The 25784-nt window shown below is 39.6% G+C and overlaps 1 protein-coding gene across 1 annotated transcript in view; it reads right to left on the bottom strand.

Annotated features, from left to right (window-relative positions):
- Window positions 1-25784, bottom strand: part of LOC124616240 (myosin-11-like) — a 216342-nt gene that overhangs the window by 125058 nt on the left and 65500 nt on the right. The window contains exon 3 of the mRNA XM_047144544.1: window positions 20820-21071. Coding sequence (XP_047000500.1) covers window positions 20820-21071 — 252 coding nt within the window. The remainder of the gene's footprint in view (window positions 1-20819; window positions 21072-25784) is intronic.

Here is a 25784-nt window from a genome sequence, read left to right as displayed (position 1 = left end):
GTAATTCAATGTAATAATATTTTGGCAAGATTTCTTTATCTTCCTGCCAATTATGCCCAGGATTTACATCTGCAGCGCCTTATTGAAACAAAGGAAGTAAAGCTGAGGTGTCCTCAGAAATCTGATCCAGAATGTAGTGAAAACTGTAGGGATGCAACGTTTCTTTACCATATAATGCTTGGAAGTGAAAGGAAACTAGTTTGCAAGAATGCTTTTCTGAATAAACACGAAGTGACGAATTCATGCGTGTTTCGAATCTGTATATCGATGTATTAGTAACACATATTTTTCACTTAAGAAAAAGACGGAGCCCATCATTTCAGGATTAATGGACAGCTTTCGAATGGCCTACTCAACATACCAAGTACCTATCTCCAGAATGAAGATGTAAGATATGAAGAAAGTCATTGAATATGTGCCTGCTGCAAAGAGATCATTCTATGAAGAAGTGCTTTCTTGGCCAGTGATTGACTAAAATTATAGTTAATGTACAGTTAATCATTACTGCTGTTAAAATAATTCAGTTTGTTCTATTTTGTCAGACCATGCTGATGTATTATAAAGTGTTGATACAATTAAGTCTTAAAAAAACAAAAGAATATTTTTGTAAATTGTTGAAACCAAATTAGTCAAAAAACTTTGAAATCATTAAATATCAAAATGATATACTCTAAGTTAATTATTTCTCTCTGAAAAAAAAAAGCAGAGTGAAGTCACTTTCAGTTCTGAAAAATTCCAGTAACATAGCAGAATTACACACGGCAGTATTCAATTTTTTGTTTCTCCTGAAAAGTGTAAAAAAAAATGACTTGTTTGTTTCCAACAACTGACAAATCAATTGTACTCAGAGAAAACACCACAAACCGTGGATTACACAGCAAATTTGTAACCAGTCAGCACCTCTGGAGCTTGTGTCACATTACTTAACCTAGATACATATGGAAAACTTGGCCGACCATCTTTGAAACATCAAGTCTGCATCTCATCACCTACAACAATGACAACATTTCATTTCAGTCCTTGGAACGAGCCACTTGACTGCAAAATACAAAAACATGACTAAGGAAGTACCTTTCACTGTAGTTTGCTAATGCAAGGGTCCAAATATTTTCAGCATGGATGCGTTTGACTGCTCTGGATTAGTCATAAGGACACTGTGCATGCCATCAACACAAAAGCTCCCCAACACCTCTGTGACAAGTACCAACGTATGTTCGACAGTACTCTGGGATGTGCAAAAGATTTTCAAGGCCACATTATGCCAAAAGCTAATGCATAACCCAGCTTTTGCCACATACACCTTGTGCAACATGCATTACGGGACAACAACAGTACAGAAATTCAGAGACTAGAACCAAAACTGGATCTTGCAGACACTTATCCTCAATTACCATTGAACGAAGAGACAAAGAAAACAAGGTGCTACCTTGTTTTAATTACCTTGACAACATAACCATCGCTGGACAAACACCAGAACACCACCCTAAAAATTTGGACTGTCTTCTTCAAGTTCTCATTGAGGTGGGCCTCAAATATAATACGCTGCATAATCCCCCCACCCAACACAGCGACTGAATGCTTAGGACATATCATCAACACCGGTGGCACACCAGAACTTGCCATCTCCTAAGACTTTACATGAGCTGTGAGCTGTTCTTGGAAAATTGATTTATTACATAAACCTCATTCCTAATGTGGTGCAAACTGACATGCCTCTGAACTGTCTCAGACATAACTGTTAACAGCTGATGTCTATTGTCAATGTGCAAGTGTCCTTGTCATCATCAGAACGGGACTTAGAATTGCCTCATTTATACACAGTATTTTCATTGTTGTTACAACTTTTAAACTTCAAACTATTGTTTACTAATATCTGGACCATATTATCAAAGTTACTTTGACAACTGACTTGCGCTATGGTTTAATAATAAATAAGTGAAGTGATGTACAATTTTGCAGTTGTGTTAAATGTTTTATAAGACAAATTCGTACCTCAATATGTTCATCAGTGACATACAGGCCTAACTTTAGTGTAATTTCAACAAACGAGTTACATGAATAAGAGAAAAAAGCAAAAAATATTATATCCGGGATTTTAGCATCCCATAAAAAGTCCATGAGAGCAAATTTTTTTTTACCTTCAAATATGTAACACTGCTTACAACATGGTATGATTGGCAACCATGGTCAGGAGAGAGATGGATTTGGGGGGGATTCTAGGATGGGTCTAAGAATGTGAATTGGGAATGCTGGAGCTCTGGAATGGAATCGCTCTGGCAGGGCTTGCACTAAGGCAGAAAGGTATTGAAAAATCTCCCGTATCATATGAAGCATGAGGCTTGGAATCCCAATCAGGTCAACAGATGCCTATAAAAATAGCCACCTATGAAATGACACACCAGCTGTTATGTAAACACTGTTCAGCCTTTCACATCAACATGACTACCACCAAATTATCAGTTAGGATGAACGGACATAGGCAGAGGATGTATACTGGCAACACACACTGTCCTGTTGCAGAGCATGCTCTACAGAATGACAGTTGTGATTTCTGTTCCTGTTTCACCACATCTACCATCTGGATTCTTCCCTCAGACACAAGTTTCTCAGAACTCCACAGGTGGGAGCTAGTGCTACAACTAGATAGGTTGAGGAGGGTGAAGGGTGCAGAGTAATGGCAACTGGGAGGTGGCAATAAGGCAGCTAAGAGGAGGAGGTATTCATGCAGCTGTACTTTGCGTATATGCAATAGATTTGACCAACTGTCAGAGTTAAGTGGAGAGGAGCCTCTTGTAGCTGCAGGTGTTGGAAACATGCAGCAGTCCTCAGCTGTTAGGAAGCCTAAGTCAGTTGCAAAGTCTACGAGAAAGAAGAAGGTGCTGCTGCTAGGTAGTTCGCACGGTAGAGGTGTGGGCCAGTAGTTGCAGGAAATGTTGGGGGGTGAGTACCAGATCACTAGCATTGTGAAGCCTAGTGCAGGATTGGCTCAGGTGACTGAAAGCATAGGGGAGTTATGCAGGAATTTTACAAAAGAGGATCTGGTAGTGACTGTGGGTGGAACAGGGAATAATCTTGATAGGGATGGGAAATATGATGTAGGTGGTGACCTGGTAAAGATACCTACTCCAACTGGTGGCACTAATGTGCACTTCGTGCAACTGTTTCAGCGTCCTGATCAGCCTAATCTTACTGCTGCTGTTAGGCATGTTAACATAGCGATTGAGAAGGCACTGATAGCAGAAGGCATGGCTCACATTGCAGTGGTGCCTACTGAGTCTATCAATAGATCAGGTTTCAATAGGCATGGCCTGCACCTCAATAGGTATGGGAAGAGAAGGCTGGCAAAGCTTATAGGTGCCAGTGTAGTGGGTGGCAATGGAATCACTCATGGAAAAATTCCTGTTGTAGTTGGTGTTAGAGCTGCACCTTTTTTTAGATTGAAGTCAGCTGATAGGTATACCTGCTTGAAGGTAGTCCCTCTAAGAAAGGAGTCACCTTCAGAGGAGGTCAGGTATCGAAGTAGAGAAGGAATTAGTGGATTTCATCAAAATATACAAGTTATTATCTGAGATAACGTTAGTGACCTGCTTATAGATGTTGACTCTGATGTTATTGGTTTATCAGAGCACCACTCAAAGAGGCTTCCTTTACCAGGATACAGATTAGCTGGCTGTTTTTCAAGGAGTTTCTTGCGGAGTGAGAGAGTGGCCATGTATGTAAAAAACAGTATTCCATTTGAGTCCGAAGATGTATCACAGCACTGCACTGGTTTATAGGTCTCCTAACTCTGACTTCATGGCATTTCTGCTCAAGTTAGAGAGGGTTCTTGGTTCACTTTATAAGAAGTACAAAAAATTAGTTATATGTGGTGACTTCAATATTAATTTTGTATATGGCTGTGCAAGAAAAAGGATGTTGGTAGATCTCCTAAACTCATATGATCTGATGCAGACTGTGTTAGTTCCAACCAGGGTGCAGGGGAACAGTAGCATAGCCATAGACAATAAATGTCACATATAATTACGAACTATGTAGAAAAACTAATCCAATGGCAATAGAGAGTTTTTTAAACCTCATTAAGGAGCAAGAGTGTCAGGATGTTTATAGTGCCAATAACATAGATGACAAATATAATGCTTTCTTTAACTCATTTCTCATGCTCTTTAAGAGTTGCTTTCCATTAGAATGTTCTAAATGGGGTACTAGCAGTAAAAGGCAGCCTGGGTGGTTGACTAGTGGGATAAGGATATCATGTAGAACAAGTGTGAATTATATCAAAATGTTAGAAGTAGTCACAATCAAGCTACAGCAACCAATTACAAATAGTATTGTAAGTGCTTAAAAATGTTATTAGGAAGGCAAAGAGTATGTGGTATGCAAACAGAATACCTAATTCACACGATAAAATCAAAACCATATGGTCAGTTGTGAAGGAAGTATCTGGTCAGCAGCACAAGGTTGATGATACAAAATCAGTTCTTAGTACAAATATTTCTGTTACTGATAAGTCAGACATGTGTACATTAGTTAACAATCATTTTCTGGGCATTGCAGGTGAATTAAATAAAAACTTCAGTTTCTACAGGGAATCATATAACTCTCTTGGAAAATGCCTTTCCAAGATTGGTGTCTGAAACACTCCTCTGTGATACTGACAAGGGCGAAATTGAGTCAATAATGGAATCATTGAAGACTAAGAACTCTCATGGTTATGATGGAGTACCTAGCAGAATATTAAAGTACTGAACTGCACATGTTAGCCCTGTACTTAGTCATATTTGTAATTTTTCCTTTAAGAATGGTCAGTTTCCTGAATGATGAAAGTATTCAGTAATAAAGCCGCTTTGTAAAAAGGGAGAAAGGGAAGATGTAGACAATTTTAGACCTATTTCTATGCCACCAGTGTTTGGTAAAGTTATTGGAAAGTCTGTGCATGTAAGGATAATTGGTCATTTTATATGACATAATTTGCTATCATATGTTTTAGAAGGAACGTAACAACTGAAAAAGCTATATTCTCTTTTGTCTGTGAGGTACTGGATGGATTAAACAAAAGGTTTTGAATGCTAGGCATATTTTTTTGATTTAATTAAGGTGTTTGATTGTGTTGATCACAAAATATTGCTCCAGAAGTTTCACCATTATAGAATACGGGGAACAGATCACAATTGGTTCACCTCTTACTTTAACAACAGTCAGCAAAAGGTCATTATTCACAGTGTTGAGAATGGCTATGATGTGGGGTCTGAGTGGGGTACAGTCAAATAGGGGTTGCCCCAGGGATCAGTGTTGGAGCCACTCCTGTTCCTTATTTATATCAATGACATGCCCTATAGTGTTACAGGTAATCCTAAAATATCTCTGTTCGCTGATGACACTAACTTCGCTGTACAGGAAGTTGTGTGCAACACTGGCTCAGTTTCACATAGTGCAATTCATGACATAAGATCATGGCTTGCGGGCAATAAACTAACACTAACCCACATAAGACTCAGTTTTAATAGTTTCTAACACACAACTGAACAAAACCCGACATTTTAATTTCACAGAATGGGCACATGATAAGTGAAACTTAACAGTTCAAATTTCTAGGTGTCCAGATAGATAGTAAACAGTCATGGAAAGCCCATGTTCAGGATCTTGTTCAAAGACTTAATGCTGCCATTTTTACTATTCAAATGATATCTGAAGTAAGTTATCGTTTGACACAAAAATAAGCCTACTTTGCTTATTTTCATTTTCTTATGTTGTAACTTTTCCCATTCTCAAAGGATATTTTTGGCTCAGAAATGGGCAGTTCAGGAAGTAAGTGGTGTCATCACTTCGCAAAACTTTTGTCAATCCCTCTTCACTAGTCTGGGTATTCTGACATTGGCCTCTCAAAATATATATATGTATATATATATTCTTTACTGTTAATTCTTGTTAACAATATCAGTTTAGTCCCAAGAGTTAGCTGCTTTCACTCAGTTAATACTAAGCAGAAATCCAACCTGCATTTGGATTGCACTTCCGTAACTATTGTGCAGAAAGGTGTGCAGTATACTGCTGCATCCATTTTCAATAAACTACCACAAGAATTCAAAAATCTTTGCAGTAATCCACATGCTTTCAAATCATGGGTCACTCCTTCTATTCTGTTGAGGAGTTCCTTGAAAAATTAAGCTGATTCCTATGTTATACTGTTGATTGCGTTTACTTAAACTTATGGCTTGACTTTTTTTTTTGTTCATAAACATTTCATTTTACTTGTTATTGCTTTTATGTTGTAATTTCATGTACTGACATGTTCCATGACCTTGGAGATTTGCCGTGCAAATGAAAAATAAATAAATAAAATAAAATAAAAGTTTCCCGGGTTCTCACCACACACCTGGACTTAGTTTACATTAATTTCTTCAGTCTTTCAGCATTTGTTCACAGTAACTGTTACTTTCTCCACTCCCTTTTAGTTTTCTACATCTTTCATTTTCTTATGTCTATTTTTCACTGACCCCCTCCACCTCCATCACATACAATGGACTTAGCTTTTCACTCTTATTAACTTGTTCACAACATTTTGGCAGTAATCTCTGTCTTTCATAATACACTATCTTCCACTTTTAAGCTCTCAGGTTTTCAAATCTCATTCGGTGCAGTTCCCAAAAATCAGTCTCCTTTTCATCCCATCCATTAAGTCTCCCCTGGCCTGGGGTTCTGGGTGACTTTTCCAGACTCTATACCTTTTCTAAACCTCACCAGTCCTTTCCCTTCACCTCTCTTCTGTCCCTTACAATCCTTCTGCCAGAAGAAGGAGCCACTGGCTCCAAAAGCTGGCTAACTGTAACGCCTTCCACATGTGTATTCTTCTGCTGCCACTTAGCGATTAGATTTTTTATCTATCCAATTACTTATATTTTCAAAATTTGATTATTTTCTTTCTAATTTGTTTGATTAAATTTAAGGCTTAATAGCGTTAAGCAGTATGCTGGTATTTGACTGTTAATGCTGTGTCTCACAATACTAATATCAGAGAAATTTGGGACTTTAAATTGTGAAGAACATTGTATTCTGTCTAGTGACACGCACATAGGAAATATTGACAACAATAATACTGAACCAAATTTATTTGAACACCAGTATGGATTTACATAGAACAGAGGCACATGGGCAGCTGTCTTAATGTACTGACAGGTTATGACGAAAATGCTGGATATAAGGAAACCATTATTTACTCATTATTTCTTGCATTAATATAACCAGATAAATCCTTCAATAATATGAAATGGGGTATTTTAATGAAGATTATATCCAGTGTTGGTCTGGATTTCAGAGACAGAAGAACAGTATATGAATTTAAAACAATTCTCATTTATTATTCAGTCTCAGTTGCACACATTTTTAAATATATGACACATTTATATCTCTTTGGGCATCTTCAGATCTAAAACAATGTAAAAGCTAATTATGTGCTGTTGTAATTCACATTACATGCAGTCTGGGCAGAGAAGGAAATATGATAAATTTTCCAGATTACTTTTCATTTGACAGGGCCCACAGTGTAGTACATGCCACAATATGACACTTTGAATAGGAAATGTCCAGACTAGCTGGAATAAGTTTAATATGCTTTATAACGACAGATGTTTTGGATTTATTGCCATTCTCACATGACATCTAGTTTGATTTGATGTCCACATTGCATCTATAGGAAACAGTCATTGTTTGACTGGAAGAGATTATGTAACATGTAGTAATAATAAACATTTGAAACACAGTTTTCACTTATTTGATAGTTCACTTAATACAAAGCAAGATTTGGCATTTATTTGACTGGGGGGGAGGGGGGGGGGGGTGGAAGAAAAAAAAGGAGAAGAAGAAAAAAAAACACTGCCAAATAAATGTCAAACCATACTTTATAGTAAATTAACTATCAAATAAGTGACAAAATGTGTTCCACACATTTATAATTACTACATGTCAAATAATCTCTATTAATTAGACAGCAAAAGTTTATTATGGATATAATATGGACATCAAATCAAATGACGTTACTTGATAGTGGCAATAAAGCCAAAACAGTGGTCATAATAAAGAATGTTAAACTTACTACAGCTAGCCTGAACGTTTCCTTTTCTTTCACATTACATAATGTCCAAAGTTGGTCCAGTTCATTAGCATTGCACACACATCAGTTCAATGAGAAAGAAAACTATATTGAAGTTGCTCATAACAAATGTTTTTACAATAAAATATCTTTCTTTCACACTTTAACTAAGTATTGTGAACATGAATCAGAACCTTTGGAATTAAATGGCTTGGCTAAAAATTCTATGACTGTGAAATTTAAAATTATAAGTGTGCCAATTTCTGCTCACACTGGCAAATCATTCATCAAGATAAAACAAGCAAGTTCTGTATAGCAAATACAGGGTGATTTTTTTTCCACTGTGTAAAAACTCTAGGGATTGATCGATGAGAGAATATGGGACAAAAGAGGTCTACTGAACTTATATTTGGAAATCCATGGTTTCCATGCTAGAGACCATTTATTCAATCATAAATTATTACAGAGACTGTGGTCCAATATGTGCAGCACCATGCAGCCACAGTTACAGTATGTGTTGCAAATGGTATCCATGTGTCTCAACGAGGCATGTATGCACTGTAGCATGTTCTGTCCCACACATTCATGTCAGCCAGGCTGCATCCAAACAGAGTCATAGGCAGCATTAATACGGTGCTCCAGTGTCTCCACATCTGGAATGGGCCTAGCATACACAGTACTTTTGAGATGGCCCCTTAACCATAAATCGCATGGGGTGAGATCCAGTGAACGAGCATGCCATGCAACTGGACCGCCTTGCCCGATCCAATGACCAGAGAAGACACAACTGAGATGTGAATGGACGTTCATGGCGAAGTGGGCTGGAGCACAATCATATAACAGCCACATAACCCTCCAAATCATCAATGGAACTTCTTCCAGCAGGGAGCCAAAGTCACCCGCAAGAAACATCGATAGTTCTGGCCTGTTAGGCGACGTGGAAGGAAGACTGGTCCCAAAATATGGTCACCAATTATCCAGGACCACACATTCTGGCTGCACCGATGCTGATGATTCACTGTCACCATACTGTGGGGGTTCTGCATTCTACCCCACAGATTACTGTAATGAAAGTTGAAGATACCACTCCGTGCAAAAGTGGCCTTATCTGTGAATACGATGGATCACACAAATCCTGGAATTGTGGTTGTCTTGTGAAGAAACCAGTGACAAAATTGCTCCTGATTTGGAAAGTCTGTCACTAGTAAGACCTGCACATGTTGCAAGTGATAAGGGCAGAAACAACTGCCATGGAGAATGTTCCACACAGCCATCTGGTGTACCCTGCACAGGCAGGCCAACTGCCTGGTACTGATGTGGCAGCAGCCTTCCACAGTGTTCATCACATTTTCCTCCAAGTCAGGTATCCCAACATTTCGGGTGCATTCTTCATGATTTCTTGCTCCCTGAAATGACCCTGTCTCAGACAAACAGCAAAACACTGTTGCAAACATTGAGTGCTGTGGTTGTTGTCAGCAGGGATAGATCTCCTGATACAACCTTGCTGCCCACTGCCCATTGCCATTTGCCTTTCCGTAAGTAAACACTGTGACAACAAGCTCTCAATTTGAATATGGAACCATTATGTACATCACTGTATCACATTCACTACAAGGTGAGTCAGCAAGAGAAGTGAATTGGTCACAACATTACCAACTGCTATGGCAGGAGAGGGTGCTAGGGCATGACGTAAGAGGAAACCATGCATGCTGTATCTGGGGCTGCATGGTACAATGTGTATTAGACTGCAGTCTTTGTAATGAAGTACAGTGGAATAAATGGTCTCTAGCATGAAAACCATGCAGTTCCAGACATAAAATCATCAGACCTTTTTTGTTCCGTATCCTCTTATCATTCAGTCCCTTGAATTTGTAAACGGTGGAAAAATCACACTGTATAAATAGCACTTATCTCACAATGGCGGCCGAATGGAACACAATCAAGCCAGCTAGTTTTGATCACAGATCTCACTATTAAGATGTAATGTTGACATTAAAATGAAGAAGAACAATACAATGAATTTCAATTATCATTACTTATTATACAAGAAGAGTTAGTTAGACAATATGTCCGTACAGACACAAGGAAGAAAGAGACCCTAAAATCAGCTAACAAGAGAAGAGTGCAACAAGTGACAAAAATGACAGACCATTCTCCCTTTTACTCATGGAGATAAAAATTAAATCAGTGTTGTTACAATTCAAGTCCAAACATTATGTGAGGTCTTTGCTCATCATAAATGCAGGGTGTCCATAAATATTTACCCTGATTTAAAAGATTAAATATTAATTACATTTATGATGGTAACGTTTGTTTTTTGTTACAGGCCTATCTGTGAAGTTTCTGTACAGCTGTGTCTCATTCACCACTTTTGGCACAAGGAGCACTGTGTGAGCTATATCGTAAAAATGGCTTCCCCCCCCCCCCCCCCCCCCTCCCTCGAAGAGAAAGCTCAGTGTGTTGTGTGGCTAGCAGAAACCAAATCTTTCCTTTATGGAAAGAAAGCACCAGATGTTAAGTTAATCAGAACATGGCTGGAAACCTTTCTAGCAAAGGTCACTTCAAAAACAGACAAGCAGCAGCAGAACATCAGTTTTGGAGGAGAATGTGCAGGCAGTTAAACTGCATTCATAAGGTTGCCACAGAAATCAATTAGACAAGCTTTGTGGAAGCTTTAAGTGCCAAAGAGTACAGTGCATAAAGTAGTTCACAAATGTCTTAAATTGTACGTATACAAGGTCCAAATTGTTGAGGCATTACAACCAAATGATCATCCAAAATGTGTATAATTTGCAATGGACATGTATTCCCATGAGACTATAGTTTATGTTTTTGGCTCAGTTAACCACCATAATGTCCAAATCTATGCATCGGAAAATCCTCATGTCATACAAGAACACATTCGGGACAGTTCAAAGGTTAATGTGTGGTATGGGTTAAGGCATGATCAAGTGATGCCCCATTTTTCTTCTTTGAAAGCAGTGTAAGTGGATATGTTTGCCTAGAATGGGTGCTGGTAAATTATGCCATTGCCCAGCTACAGGATATGCAAGACACTGTCATCTTTCAGCACAACAGCACTCTCCCTCATTGGGCTCTAGAAATCTGCATGAAACCTTCCCCAAAGGTAGATTGGCAGAGATGGCCCAATTATGGCCCCTGAGATCACTTGACACTATCCCCTAGATTTCTTTCTTTGGGGGTATGTGAAAAATGTGTGCAAAACAGTTCCTGGTATTGTGACACTGCCACAAAATATCAGAGATGCCTTTGGCATAATTACATCAGATATGTTGCAGAATGTGTTGCAAGAGGTTGAAGACGTCTTGATCTTCTGTGTGTTACCAGGGGTGCCCTTTTTGAAGTGATGTATTACCTGTATTAAATGTTTATGTAAGGTTCAAAATTTAATGAGTAGAGGTATACATGGTATAAGGCATGTTTCATTTACTGTATTCAATCAAGAACTACAATGTTTTCTTATCAGGCTAAACATTTATGAACAACCTGTATATAGTTTTTCTGTTCAATAAAATGTCATTGTCTATTAAAGATAGGTTTATACAGGCCAAGAAAGAAGGAGATCATTATGACGTTACACTGTCTGTTATTTTACAATAAGTAGAAAAGAACTGCACATTTGTAGAATGTATCTATGCAGTTGCATCAGCAACCTGTCACGCATGTGTCAGAACCTCTGATCAGAGTACTCATTCCCGAGTGTGATCAGTGTTTTACATTGGTTTCTGGTGGAGGTAGAGGGGGTGGGGGGTGAGAGAGGAGTGAAGTATGAGAGGGAGAATGGAGCAAGGGTGACTGTAAGTGATGAGAGAAAGCAGTGAGGGAGAGATGTACGATTGTGATGAGTTTAACAACAGAGGATGAATGCTAAAATTATAAAAAGTACAATCATGTAAAAAGTTCCATTAAAGTATTGAAAGTGTAAAACAATGGATGCACACACTGTAAAAGGCATAAAATAATAAAAGTATGAGGTGAAGGGGATTGGGAGAGGGGAAAGAAGGCAAGGAGGTGAGGGAAGGTGGGGAGGTAGTCATGTGTTTAACAAGAGAGGGTCTTCCACTATAATTGTTAAAAGAACCATTACATAAAATTAAAAGTGTAGACCAAAAGGTGTGTAAAATTGCAAAAGACATAAAACAGTAAATTATAAAACTGGAATAAAAAGTAACTAGAACTGAATTAATGTCTTAAAATATTAAAAGTGTGAAACATTGAAAGTATAAAACCATAAGGGTCTTACACTAATAAAGTAAAACCATATAAAATATTAAAAGTGTAGAACAACGATGTACAAATTGTAATAGATATAAACAGTAATTTATAAAAGTGGAATTATATATAGTGACTAGAACTGAATTAAGTGTAATTAAATATTTAAAATGTACAACCCTGAGAGTATATAACAATGAAGAGTATAAAAAATTAAATTACAAAAGTGAAACTATCTGCAGCACTTAAAGTTAAGAGGAACAGGATATGACAGTTATGGTTAACTCCATTTGCTTCTGTTTGGTGGCCTCGTATGGTTTTACAGTATGTATAGAAACCAGTCCACATGACAGTCTCATGGTGTGTGGGCCAATGCCCCACTGCTGTCTCTTCTCGGTGAGCAGGGGCTGATGCCCAAACATGTGCTGCATCAAGCTGGATGATCGGAAGAGACCTCCAATTTCTCAAATGAAAACTGATAAATTCATTCTGCAGATTTGATGTGCTGCTGGGCTTTTGTGAACAGTGTGTCACCTCAATTTCTGCCAACTTTTTTAGGTGGTGTCCCTTAGGTTTGCTATGCAGCCCTTCCAAAAGCAGATCATTGATTCAAACAGCTTGGAATCAAATTTATTCGATGTCAGAAGTTGTTCACCAAACGCTGTTTTATCACTGTGGATTGAAATGTGCTCTTTGAAATGTACTTCAAACATCTTGTATGTCTGACCTGTGAAAGCTTTCGGACAGTTTCAACAGTTAATTTTATATATACTGCTGCCATGAATTCCAAGGTTTTAAATTCACTCGGTGCCTCAGTGTCAAGCAAATAAGGTCACTAGTCTTAAACCCTATAAGCAAATTGGTGCTGCAGAAATATCTAGCAATTACTTTTGCAACACTCCTTTATAACTCATTGGCATGTACTTGATTTTCTTACTTTCTGTTCATCTGTTTAATTTTCTGTAAGAACTTGCTTACTGTTGTAACTAGATAATCATTGCTTACAGCTACTTGTTTTATAGCAGTAGTTTCTTTATTCCTCTCTTGCTCCCTTAATGGCAGTTTTAATAACCTATTAATCATAGACTGAAAATATGCCATCCTAACTCTATCAGGGTGCCAAGACTTCAATATCAATGTCTGCACAGGTAGGTTTTCTGTACACACTAAAACAGTATTTACTCATCTTATCTTGTAACTGTAATATTGAACTAACTATTCAACTTCAAACTTATTTTTTCTACTTATTGTAAAATAATAGACAGTACATAATTAACTTTTTCTTGTTTTGGATCTGAAAATGATTCATAGGGATCAAAATCTGTCATTTACTAAGCAGTGTGCAACTGAGACTGAAGAATAAGTGAGAATTGTTTTAAATGTCAGTATAGTTTCTGTTCTCTTGTGACAAATACTATATGTGGACTATGGTGAGTAAATCAATCGTATATACCTTGTGACATTGCCACACTGTAACAGACACGTACAGTGGGTAGATGCAGCCCAGGCCCACTAGTAACATTACCCCAGGTTATCGGACATCAAAACAACTTGCCGCGCCCTTTTTAATCAAGCTCATACACCCTTCACAGCATCAGGTGGCACCAGCTTTGACTAATCAAGCTGGGATATTTTTACTTTCCCTCTTGTTTTGCCATCTGCCTCAGGGTGGGAGCGAAGGGGGGGGGGGGGGGGGGGGGGCGGGGGGGGGGGTTGTGAATGAACAGTGAAAGTAAAAAACCAATGAAACACAGCTGTGCAATTGTCGGCTATCATTTAAAGTAGTCGGCATTGAACTTCCACCCCCCCCCCCTCCCCCTCCTGTTTTTCAGCCAGTATAACAACACAGAACATCTTCACTGAGGACCATCACTGAAGAAATAAAGCAGGTGAATGTCACACAGCCTTTCCAATACATGGCACAAAGATCGCAGTACACACTGCTGCAGTTGCATGCACCATGTTCTTAAGTGGAATCAAGTGCCAACTAAATACCATACCAGTCTTCATCATCTGGCATGTATTCAGGCCACTGCCTGACAACTCTGCAGCTAGTGCACACTCAGGACTCAATGTTAACCGCATCTGCAGTCCATCAGAATCACTGACACTGACCCTCTCATCATCTCAGTCAATGCCAGTCCAGTCGACACAGACACTGGCGTGGCAACCTCCATCACCAATGCTGGTGCTACTGACCCTTTGCCCCAGCAGCAGGCTCAGCCATGTGGCCGGATTTGTCTCTGCTGCCATCAATTCCTTCTCCTCTTGCCTTGTCTTCTATGCTTCCAGTGCCAGTTGGACACACCCCCTCCAGGAACTCCTCCCCTTCATTCAGTACTGACAGTGCCACTCTCTCCATTGACTGCACTGATTGCCCGATGTTTCTCTGTGTCCCAGACCACCCAGACTTTTCACCTGCCACTTTTTTTTTACCTGGATTGCACCTTTTTTCCCTTCATTTTCAGTATATTTGCCCCAATGCTGCCCCCCCCCCCCCCCTTCCCACGAGTCCCCTGGCCTTTCCGTCTCCAGATTGTGACACTCCATCAGTTCTCTTTGTTGGCTGCTTTTGTGAGTTCTTTGGCTGCTGCTAGTGTGGATGCCCATTCTTTGACTGTGTTTGCACACAGCATGCACACACACACACAGTGGCTCCTCACAGCCATTGGGTTTTGCTTCTGTTGCTCATCGTGGTACCTCTAGGCCCTGGAAATTTCCTACAAACTCCAGGTTAGGCGGGGTTTGCTCTGTGAGCTGCCTATGGTGGCAATAAGCCTTTCCCATATCCCAACACTGCACATTTCCTTTTTATTCAGAATTGTTTCCTTGCCTCTAGAGCACTTCCTCTCTTTGGATACCATGTCCTCCCTAAGATGACTCCACCAGCTCTTCCTTAAGGGGAAGGGCATATTGTATACATTGGGCTGCTGCCTTGCAATGCGACCAGCTCTCTTACAGATGTGTCATATCATATCAGACATCAAGACAACTCAAAGGCTGTTTTGACTAAGCCACACACAGCCTCCACAGCATCAGTTGGTGCCAGCCTCGATGATAAGCAGTGCACAGATTGGAGTAAACAACACTGCAGTTGCAGGCACAATTATCCTAAGTGAAATCACATGCTCACTAAATGCTACATCAGAATTCATCCGCTGGCAAGTACTTAGGCTCCCGTCTGACCATTCTGCAGCCAGTGCATATTCCGGGCTCAATGCCGGCCACATCTGCTGCCCATCAAACAGAGTCATCTCTACCCTCACCGTGAGAACCTTCCAATTGACATTTGCTGGACTTCTGTCAACTGCTCTTTTATGTGACATTGTGCTGTACCTGTGTCTTAGCTGCATTCGAGGTCAAAGCTTTGTGTGTCTTTCATCTCAACCATCCACAATCCCACAGCCTCGTGGAACCCTTTCACTAATCCTCCTCGCCATCACCACCAACTACAGCTTTCATGGTCCTCATCATGGTCAGCAACTTCCAGGCAAATCTGGCAGTGACTTTTCAGTTTGTAATCAAGTGGTATAGACACTCATCCCCAGAAACTGTGTACTGAGTTCTGTTTCTTAGCTAATAAACAAATAATTGTTATTGCTACTTGTGCATTTCAATTCCCTTGGCCACACACACTAAAATATGAATTTTCCAAAGAGTCATTATACACACATATGGTGAAGTACAAGTGGTTTACATAAAGAAGAAGTACAACTGAGATGTAACTTGTCACCAGTTTCGAACAACCTATATGTTGAGGAATACACTGAGGAATGTAAATAGTATATGGAAAGCATAAAAATTGATGAACTGCATATCAAATTAAAAAATATGCAGACGACATACCTCTCTTTGATGAAAACAAATAGAAACACTAAAAAAACCATCAGCAAGAATGATCAATCTCTTGAGAGAGAAGTATAATAGGAAAATTGATACAAAGAATCCAACAGCCAACATATCACAACAGACATTAGAATTAATGACATACCATTCAGGCAAGTAAGTAGCTTTAGCTAATTAGGAATTATAACTTCAGATGACAAACATTCAGCCAACATAAAGGGCTAAACTGCATAGACAAAAAGGCAGCCTATTACAAGAAAAATGTGCTACTTACATCAAGAAACCTAAATGCAAGACTACAAATAGACTTACCAAGAGATTAATCAGGAACATGGCCTTTTATGCCTACAAAATGTGGACTATTGATGCATGTGATAAGAGATATCCTGAAGCATTTGAAACGTGATGCTGGAGGAGGACAGAAAAGATCTCATACACAACAAAGATTACAAATTGAGAAATTTTTAGAAAAAAAGGTGTCTGCTACCAACAGTATGGAAAAGAAGAGATCAATTAATTGCCCAACTCTACCAACACAACAGTTTTGTAATTAATGTAATAAAAGGAATGATTCAAGGCAACAGAGAAAGGCTTAAATACTCCAGGCAGTCCAGGCAGATCAGATATGATCTCATATGAACCATGGACCTAGCCGTTGGTGGGGAGGCTTGCGTGCCTCAGCGATACAGATGGCCGTACTGTAGGTGCAATCACAACGGAGGGGTATCTGTTGAGAGGCCAGACAAACTTGTGGTTCCTGAAGAGGGGCAGCAGCCTTTTCAGTAGTTGCCGGGGCAACAATCTGGATGATTGACTGATCTGGCCTTGTAACTCTAACCAAAATGGCCTTGCTGTGCTGGTAATGCGAACGGCTGAAACCAAGGGGAAACTACAGCCGTAATTTTTCCCAAGGGCATGCAGCTTTACTGTATGGTTAAATGATGATGGCGTCCTCTTGGGTAAAATATTTCGGAGGTAAAATAGTCCCCCATTCGGATCTCTGGGCGTGGACTACTCAAGAGGACGTCGTTTTCAGGAGAAAGAAAACTGGCGTTCTACGGATCACAGCGTGGAATGTCAGATCCCTTAATCAGGCAGGTAGTTTAGAAAATTTAAAAAGGGAAATGTATAGGTTAAAGTTAGATATAGTGAGAATTAGTGAAGTTTGGTGGCAGGTGGAACAAGACTGTTGGTAAGGCGAATACAGAGTTATAAATACAAAATCAAATAGGGGTAATGCAGGAGTAGTTTTAATAATGAATAAAAATATAGGAGTGTGGGTAAGCTACTACAAACAGCATAGTGAACGCATTATTGTGGCCAAGATAGACACAAAGCCCATGCCTACTACAGTAGTACAAGTTTATATGCCAACTAGCTCTGCAGATGACGAAGATATTGAAGAAATGTATGATGAAATAAAAGAAATTATTCAGATAGTGAAGGGAGACGAAAATTTAATAGTCATGGGTGACTGGAATTCGGTAGTATGAAAAGGGAGAGAAGGAAACATAGTAGGTGGATATGGATTGGGGGCAAGAAATGAAAGAGGAAGCCGCCTGGTAGAATTTTGCACAGTGCACAACTTAATCATAGCTAACACTTGGTTCAAGAATCACAAGAGAAGTAGTCATGGGGGAGTGGAATTCGATAGTAGGAAAAGGAAGGGAAGAAAAAGAAATAGATGAATATGGACTGGGGATAAGGAATAAAAGAGGAAGCCGCCTGGTAGGATTTTGCACAGAATCATAGCTAACAATTGGTTTAAGAATCATGAAAGAAGGTTATATATGTGCAAGGGGCCTGGAGATACTGCAATGTTTCAGATAGATTATATAATGGTAAGACAGAGATTTAGGAACCAGGTTTTAAATTGTAAGACATTTCCAGGGGCAGATGTGGACTCTGACCACAATCTATTGGTCATGAGCTGTAGATTAAAACTGAAGAAACTGCAAAAAGGTGGGATTTTAAGGAGATGGGACCTGGATAAACTGGCTAAACCAGAGGTTGTACAGAGTTTCAGGGAGAGCATAAGGGAATAATTGACAGGAATGTGGGAAAGAAATACAGTAGAAGAAGGATGGGTAGCTTTGAGGGATGAAGTAGTGAAGGCAGCAGAGGATCAAGTAGGTAAAAAGACGAGGGCTAGTAGAAATCCTTGGGTAACAGAAGAAATATTGAATTTAATTGATGAAAGGAGAAAATATAAAAATGCAGTAAATGAAGCAGGCAAAAAGGAATACAAACGTCTCAAAAATGATATTGATAGGAAGTGCAAAATGGCTAAGCAGGGTTGGCTAGAGAACAAATGTAAGTATGTAGAGGCTTATCTCACTAGGGGTAAGATAGATACAGCCTACAGGAAAATTAAAGAGACCTTTGGAGAAAAGAGAACCACTTGTATGGATATCAAGAGCTCAGATGGAAACCCAGTTCTAAGCAAAGAAGGGAAAGCAGAAAGGTGGAAGGAGTATATAGAGGGTCTATACAAGGGCGAGGTACTTGAGGGCAATATTATGGAAATGGAAGAGGATGTAGATGAAGATGAAATGGGAGATATGATACTGCATGAAGAATTTGACAGAGCACTGAAAGACCTGAGTCGAAACAAGGCCCCGGGAGTAGACAACATTCCATTAGAACTACTGACGGCCTTGGGAGAGCCAGTCCTGACAAAACTCTACCATCTGGTGAGCAAGATGTATGAGACAGATGAAATACCCTCAGACTTCAAGAGGAATATAATAATTCCAATCCCAAAGAAAGCAGGTGTTGACAGATGTGAAAATTACTGAACTATCAGTTTGATAAGTCACGGCTGCAAAATACTAAAGTAAATTCTTTACAGATTAATGGAAAAACTAGCAGAACCCGACCTCGGGGAAGATCAGTTTGGATTCCGTGGAAATATTGGAAGATGTGAGGCAATACGACTTATCTTAGAAGCTAGATTAAGGAAAGGCAATCCTATGTTTCTAGCATTTGTAGACTTAAAGAAAGCTTTTGACAATGTTGACCAGAATACTCTCGTTCAAATTCTGAAGGTGGCAGGGATAAAATACAGGGAGTGAAGGGCTATTTACAATTTGTACAGAAACCAGATGGCAGTTATGAGAGTCGAAGGACATGAAAGGGAAGCAGTCGTTGGGAAGGGAGTGAGACAGGGTTGTAGCCTCTCCCCGATGTTATTCAATCTGTATATTGAGTAAGCAGTAAAGGAAACAAAAGAAAAATTTGGAGTAGGTATTAAAATCCATGGAGAAGAAATAAAAACTTTGAGGTTCGCCGGTGACATTGTAATTCTGTCAGAGGCAGCAAAGGACTTGGAAGAGCAGTTGAACGGAATGGACAGTGTCTTGAAAAGAGGATATAAGATGAATATCAACAAAAGCAAAATGAGGATAATGGAATGTAGTCGAATGATATCGGGTCATGCCGTAGTCAAATTAAGTCGGTGATGCTGAGGGAATTAGATTAGGAAATGAGACACTTAAATTAGTCAAGGAGTTTTGCTAATTGGGGAGCAAAATAACTCATGATGGTTGAAGTAGAAAGGATATAAAATGTAGACTGGCAATGGCAAGGAAAGCGTTTCTGAAGAAGAGAAATTTGTTAACATCGAGTATAGATTTAAGTGTCAGGAAGTCGTTCCTGAAAGTATTTGTATGGAGTGTAGCCATGTATGGAAGTGAAACATGGACGATAAATAGTTTAGAAAAGAAGTGAATAGAAACTTTCGAAATGTGGCGCTATAAAAGAATGCTGAAGATTAGATGGTTAGGTCACATAACTAATGAGGAGGTATTGAACAGAATTGGGGAGAAGAGAAATTTGTGGCACAACTTGACTAGAAGAAGGGATTGGTTGGTAGGACATGTTCTGAGGCATCAAGGGATCACCAATTTAGTACGGGAGGGCAGCGTGGAGGGTAAAAATCGTAGAGGGAGACCAAAAGAAGAATACACTAAGCAATTCAGAAGGATGTAGATTGCAGTAGGTACTGGGAGATGAAGAAGCTTGCAAAGGATAGAATAGCATGGAGAGCTGCATCAAACCAGTCTCAAGACTGAAGACCACACAACAACAAGAGGAAAGTAAGAGAGTAACAGGAAACAGAGAGGAATGTGATATGATGATTGCCCCTGACCAGTTTTCAGATTGACGTTTAAGAAGAAGACAGTATACAGATTAAATTTCTATGTTTTCATCATCTGGGTAAGCTGTCTTTTGTTAAGGAATATGCCCCTGGAAGTTCATTTTCTTCATAGGATCTATAGAACACAATGAATGAATGAGAGGTTGTCAGTTAGTCTTGTTGGATTACGGGACTACAAGACTTAGTGCACAAGAAACACCCACTTGTAAAATTTTATGTTCTTACATCAGCTAAAATGCTCAAAATGATTCTAATGGTGAAAAAATCCAGTTGTTGTGAGAACAGGACGGTGAGTGTTCAGAGGGGTCAAGTCTCACATAAGAGATTATCGGTCATTACAATTTATTATTATTAATGTTAGACCTCTCTTTTTTACGCAACTCAATTGTAAACTTTGTCATTTTCTTGTTTAATTTCTTCCAACTATTTCCTCCTATATTAGATCAACTGTGATACATATGGAGAAGATTTATGGTATAAAAAAGCCAGAGTCACCTGTACTGCCCTGGCCTGGTCACGCAACGCATCTCTTTCTTGCAATGTAGTCTCCAGCTGTAGGCGGTGACGAGATGCTGCCTGCTGGAGGCTGCTGCGTTCTTCTTCCCACCTGTGTGCGGCAGCCATAGCTATTTCAAGTTGTGCCTGCATCTCCTCATTATTACGCTTCTCTGAATCCAGTGCCCTCTCTAACTCATGCTGAATTAAAACTGCTTGGTGCAATGCTTCACGACCTTCTTCTACTTGCCCCTAAAAGAGAGAATGAGCTGTTTTGGTGGAGAAACTAGAAAAAATTGCATAAAAGTGTATTGGTGTGACTCATATTTTTGCTTGTAACTAATGTCAATAAAGAAAATCACTGAGCCAAGTACCACTGGCTATAAGAAATTGTATTTGCATATTTAAGAGAACATGATAATCTACATCTACATCCATACTCTGCAAACCACTGTAATGTGCATGGCATAGAGTACTGCTCATTGCATCAAATATTAGTGTTTCATCCACTTACTGAATGCATGAAGAATGATCGTTTAAATGCATGTGTGCACACTGTAATTAGTCTAAAGTTGTGTCTTGTGAGGTAACGGGCGAGTTGTGGCATCCTAGAATATTCTACGTTCAGAATTGGCGAGGCCGCACAGGCCGCTCGGCAAGCCAGGGCCTGGCAGCAAACACGTGGTGCCGAACGTTAGCTGGGGCCCAGGAACCACGTGGCTGGGAATTCCATGGTGAGGTGTGTGATGAAAGAGACTTGTATGCCCAGAGTGCCAAAGATGGTGGAGTTTGTGAAACCATCACGGCACACATTTCACTGTTCTTATAGAAATTAATAGTAGGCAGATGAATCATGATACCTCAAAAAGAAACATATACATTCCCATTATATGCACAACGATTCTGATGGTGTAATCAGATTTTCAATATCTTTATCAGTTTAAAGTTTAGTATCTGATGATAAATTATACAAGTAACACCAAGCAACGAATTTCGAAAATTTAAACGGTTCATCCGATTTTGTCGCTTGACATATCTTTAGAAACCTATTAGTGTAAACCTAAATTGGTATAAATTACAGACATGTAGCTTAAATAGTAAATGAGTTATTGGAGGTTAAAGTGTCCAATTACTATCAATCACATCAGGCCATAAGTACTCCACAGTTACACGAAAAAATGGCAGCAGCATGCTTATAAATATGTTTATTCATCTATGTCTTTGTTTATATCTGATATATACTATTCATGAAAAAATTGGTTAAATATTTACTGTGTTCCAGAAAGCACAGAGACACTAGGCTACTGGCCTACCTTTGTTGATATTCCTTTGATATATGTTTATTTAATTTGTTTATGTATTTAATAATGTGTGGTAGAGCATGTTTACGGTCCAGCCATAGGAACATTTAATTCATTTCAAGTTATTTAAATGTAAATCCAGTATTTCAAATGTGTTTCATTATGTCTGTGAGTGTGCATTGGCTTGAAGACAGGGTGGGAGCGCTCTAGCCAGTCACAGCACTCCGGAATGGGAAGACTGGATGGAAGTGGGAGAACAGTACAGGACAGGACACGGAGGGTCTGGGACAGTCGCACAGGACGCGATGGATGCATGATCGCAGCAGAGACTTGGAGAGTGTGGAGCAGTTTGCGCATTGTTGCAGCAGACAGAAATACTTCGTAGTGCCGACTTGTGCACTTGTGAGATTTCCGTGGCTTCTACAGTGAAGATGTAGTGTGCATTTAACAGTGAATATGCGAGCCATGTTGTTGTTCATAACTAATTACGTGCAGTAGGAATCTATTGTTTCCCTGTTATTTAACTTATATTTTATTTAATTGCTGGACCATCGACACCAATAAGTGTTTTGCAGAAATATACCACATTCTCAAAAGTACTTCTACTATGGTACTCGTCATTTAAAGTCATTAAGATAGTACCTGCAGATTTTATTTAATTGCAATCTTTCATTTATAAATTTCTATGTTACATTCACAATTGCTGAGTGATAGGAACCTTTGACCATTCGATTCATGGGTATATTCATATTGTATGCTGTAGACTCAGCAGTATTTGGCTTGTAATGCGGCAACTATGTATCCCAGCCCCTAGACAACGGAACCAGCCAAAACTTTTAATATTTCAACACTGAGTCAGAGGGAAAGTAGTTGAGGGTCACCATCACACCATTGCATTTTAATGTTTTTGAAAGCCCACAGTCTGCAGTCCCTTCTGTAGTGTTACTTAGTGGGTTGTAATATATTCCCAGATTTTTCACTTATTACTTACTGGTTCTTGATACTTTGTAAGCAGGCTTTTGTGGGCTAGTTGGAGGTGTACAAGCAGCTGAGGAGTAAGGACTTGGGAGTGGGCATCCAGGGCTGATGTTAAATGAGAACAGAAAATAAAGAGCATATATTGCAGTATATGTAATACTTGGGGTGCATCTACAATATAAAGTTACCAAGTGCAGGTCGTCTAGGAGACCAAACAAATTAAAGATGTAGGCAGTAGGAGTAGGGTCGGTTCATGTTAAGTTCTGCTGGTGGCTGGTCATGCAGTGCAGAGACAGAGGCCATCTCCAAAGAAAGACATCTGTTCTCATTGAGGTCTGGATCACAAGAAAGTCAGGCAACTGTGTTCTGCTTTCCAGAACCCTCCAGTGTTCACACATGTGACCCATCTGCTACGCTTGATATTGGCTAAACCAGTGGCATGGATCTACCACCAACTTCAGCAGAGGGCTGAAGTCATCTCTTGTCAGCAGCTTCAATGTGTTAGTTCTGAAAGGCAGGCAGCTTGAATAATGTAGGCACAGCTTAAGTTACTCTGGGAGAAAACTTGTAAAGACTTCTACTTCTACATCCATATCTACATCCACACTTATTCTGCAATAATTGTACAGTGCATGGTGTAGCTACTAGTCATTTTCTTTCCTGTTCCACTCACAAACTGAGTGAGGGGAAAAACAACTATCTATATGCCTCCAACAGAGCACTAATTTCTCATATCTTCTCTTCATGGCCTGTCTGTGAGCTGTTCATTGGTGGCCGGCCGTTGTGGCTGAGCGCTTCTAGGCACTTCAGTCTGGAAACGCGCAACCGCTATGGTCGCAGGTTCGAATCCTGCCTCGGGCATGGATGTGTGTGATGTCCTTAGGTTAGTTAGGTTTAAGTAGTTCTAAGTTCTAGGGGACTGATGACCTCAGATGTTAAGTCCCATAGCACTCAGAGCCATTTGAACCATAGTTGCCGCATTACAAGCCAAATACTGCTGAGTCTACAGCATACAATATGAATATACCCATGAATCGAATGGTCAAAGGTTCCTATCACTCAGCAATTGTGAATGTAACATAGAAATTTATAAATGAAAGATTGCAATTAAATAAAATCTGCAGGTACTATCTTAATGACTTTAAATGACGAGTACCATAGTAGAAGTACTTTTGAGAATGTGGTATATTTCTGCAAAACACTTATTGGTGTCGATGGTCCAGCAATTAAATAAAATATAAGTTAAATAACAGGGAAACAATAGATTCCTACTGCACGTAATTAGTTATGAACAACAACATGGCTCGCATATTCACTGTTAAATGCACACTACATCTTCACTGTAGAAGCCACGGAAATCTCACAAGTGCACAAGTCGGCACTACGAAGTATTTCTGTCTGCTGCAACAATGCGCAAACTGCTCCACACTCTCCAAGTCTCTGCTGCGATCATGCATCCATCGCGTCCTGTGCGACTGTCCCAGACCCTCCGTGTCCTGTCCTGTACTGTTCTCCCACTTCCATCCAGTCTTCCCATTCCGGAGTGCTGTGACTGGCTAGAGCGCTCCCACCCTGTCTTCAAGCCAATGCACACTCACAGACATAATGAAACACATTTGAAATACTGGATTTACATTTAAATAACTTGAAATGAATTAAATGTTCCTATGGCTGGACCGTAAACATGCTCTACCACACATTATTAAATACATAAACAAATTAAATAACCATTTGTTCATTGGTGGCAACAGGGTCATTCTGCAATCAGCTTCAAAGGGCAGTTCTCTAAATTTCCTCAATAGTGTTCCTTGAAAAGTACATCACCTTCCCTCCAGGCACTTCCATTTGAGTTCCCAAAGCATCTTCACAATACTTGTGTGTTGCTGAAATCTACCGGCAGCAAATATAGCAGTCTGCCTCTGAATTGATTCAATGCCTTCCTTTAATCTAACCTGGTGCCTTTGAAATAAATTTTTTAAACTAATTTGCTAAAATATTCCTTGACTGGCTGCCAGCCTGTACAGTGGCCTTCTTCAGGTGTCTGCAGATTCACAGTTTTCAGCATTTCAGTGATGCTCTATTGTGAGGCGAACAAATCTATAACCATTCATGCCGTCTTTCTTTTTATACATTCAACATCCTTGTTTAGATGTATTTACGAGGGAGGATCAGAAAATAACTCACTATAATTTTTTTCTCCCCTGGTACTGCATCTAAATGTTGAATTTCACAATGATATAGTTTGAAGTTTGCACTACCGAGGGTAATATTGTTCTCATGTGCAGCTGTAGCAAGAGTAACCTGAACTACATTACTAATATGGTGTGAATATTACTGTCAACTCATGAAGAGCAGTGAAGTGTAGTTCGATATTTGTGGGCCAAAGGGCATAAACTGAATGAAAGTCACAGGTATATGTGTGGCATGTATGGGGAAAACTGCATGGGCTGTAGCAACGTCTCCAGAGAATGTGCATTCTTCTAAGGGAGGCATGTGAGCCTTAGCAACTCACCAACCTCTGGGCAACTGGTTTACAGCTGCACCCATGCAGAATGTTGGAGCCATTGAAGCAGCAATTCTGAGCGACCGGCACATGCAGCTGTGAACCTTATTGCAGCAGTCCAGTATTTCCTATGGTGCAGTGCATGATACTGTTCATGAGACAGTGAAATTCTGTAAAGTTTGT

Source organism: Schistocerca americana, chromosome 5 (assembly GCF_021461395.2).
Source record: "Schistocerca americana isolate TAMUIC-IGC-003095 chromosome 5, iqSchAmer2.1, whole genome shotgun sequence".
Taxonomy (NCBI): Eukaryota; Metazoa; Arthropoda; class Insecta; order Orthoptera; family Acrididae; genus Schistocerca; species Schistocerca americana.
The sequence above is the reverse complement of the archived record's forward strand: the minus strand, read 5'-3'. Positions and strand labels throughout refer to the sequence as shown.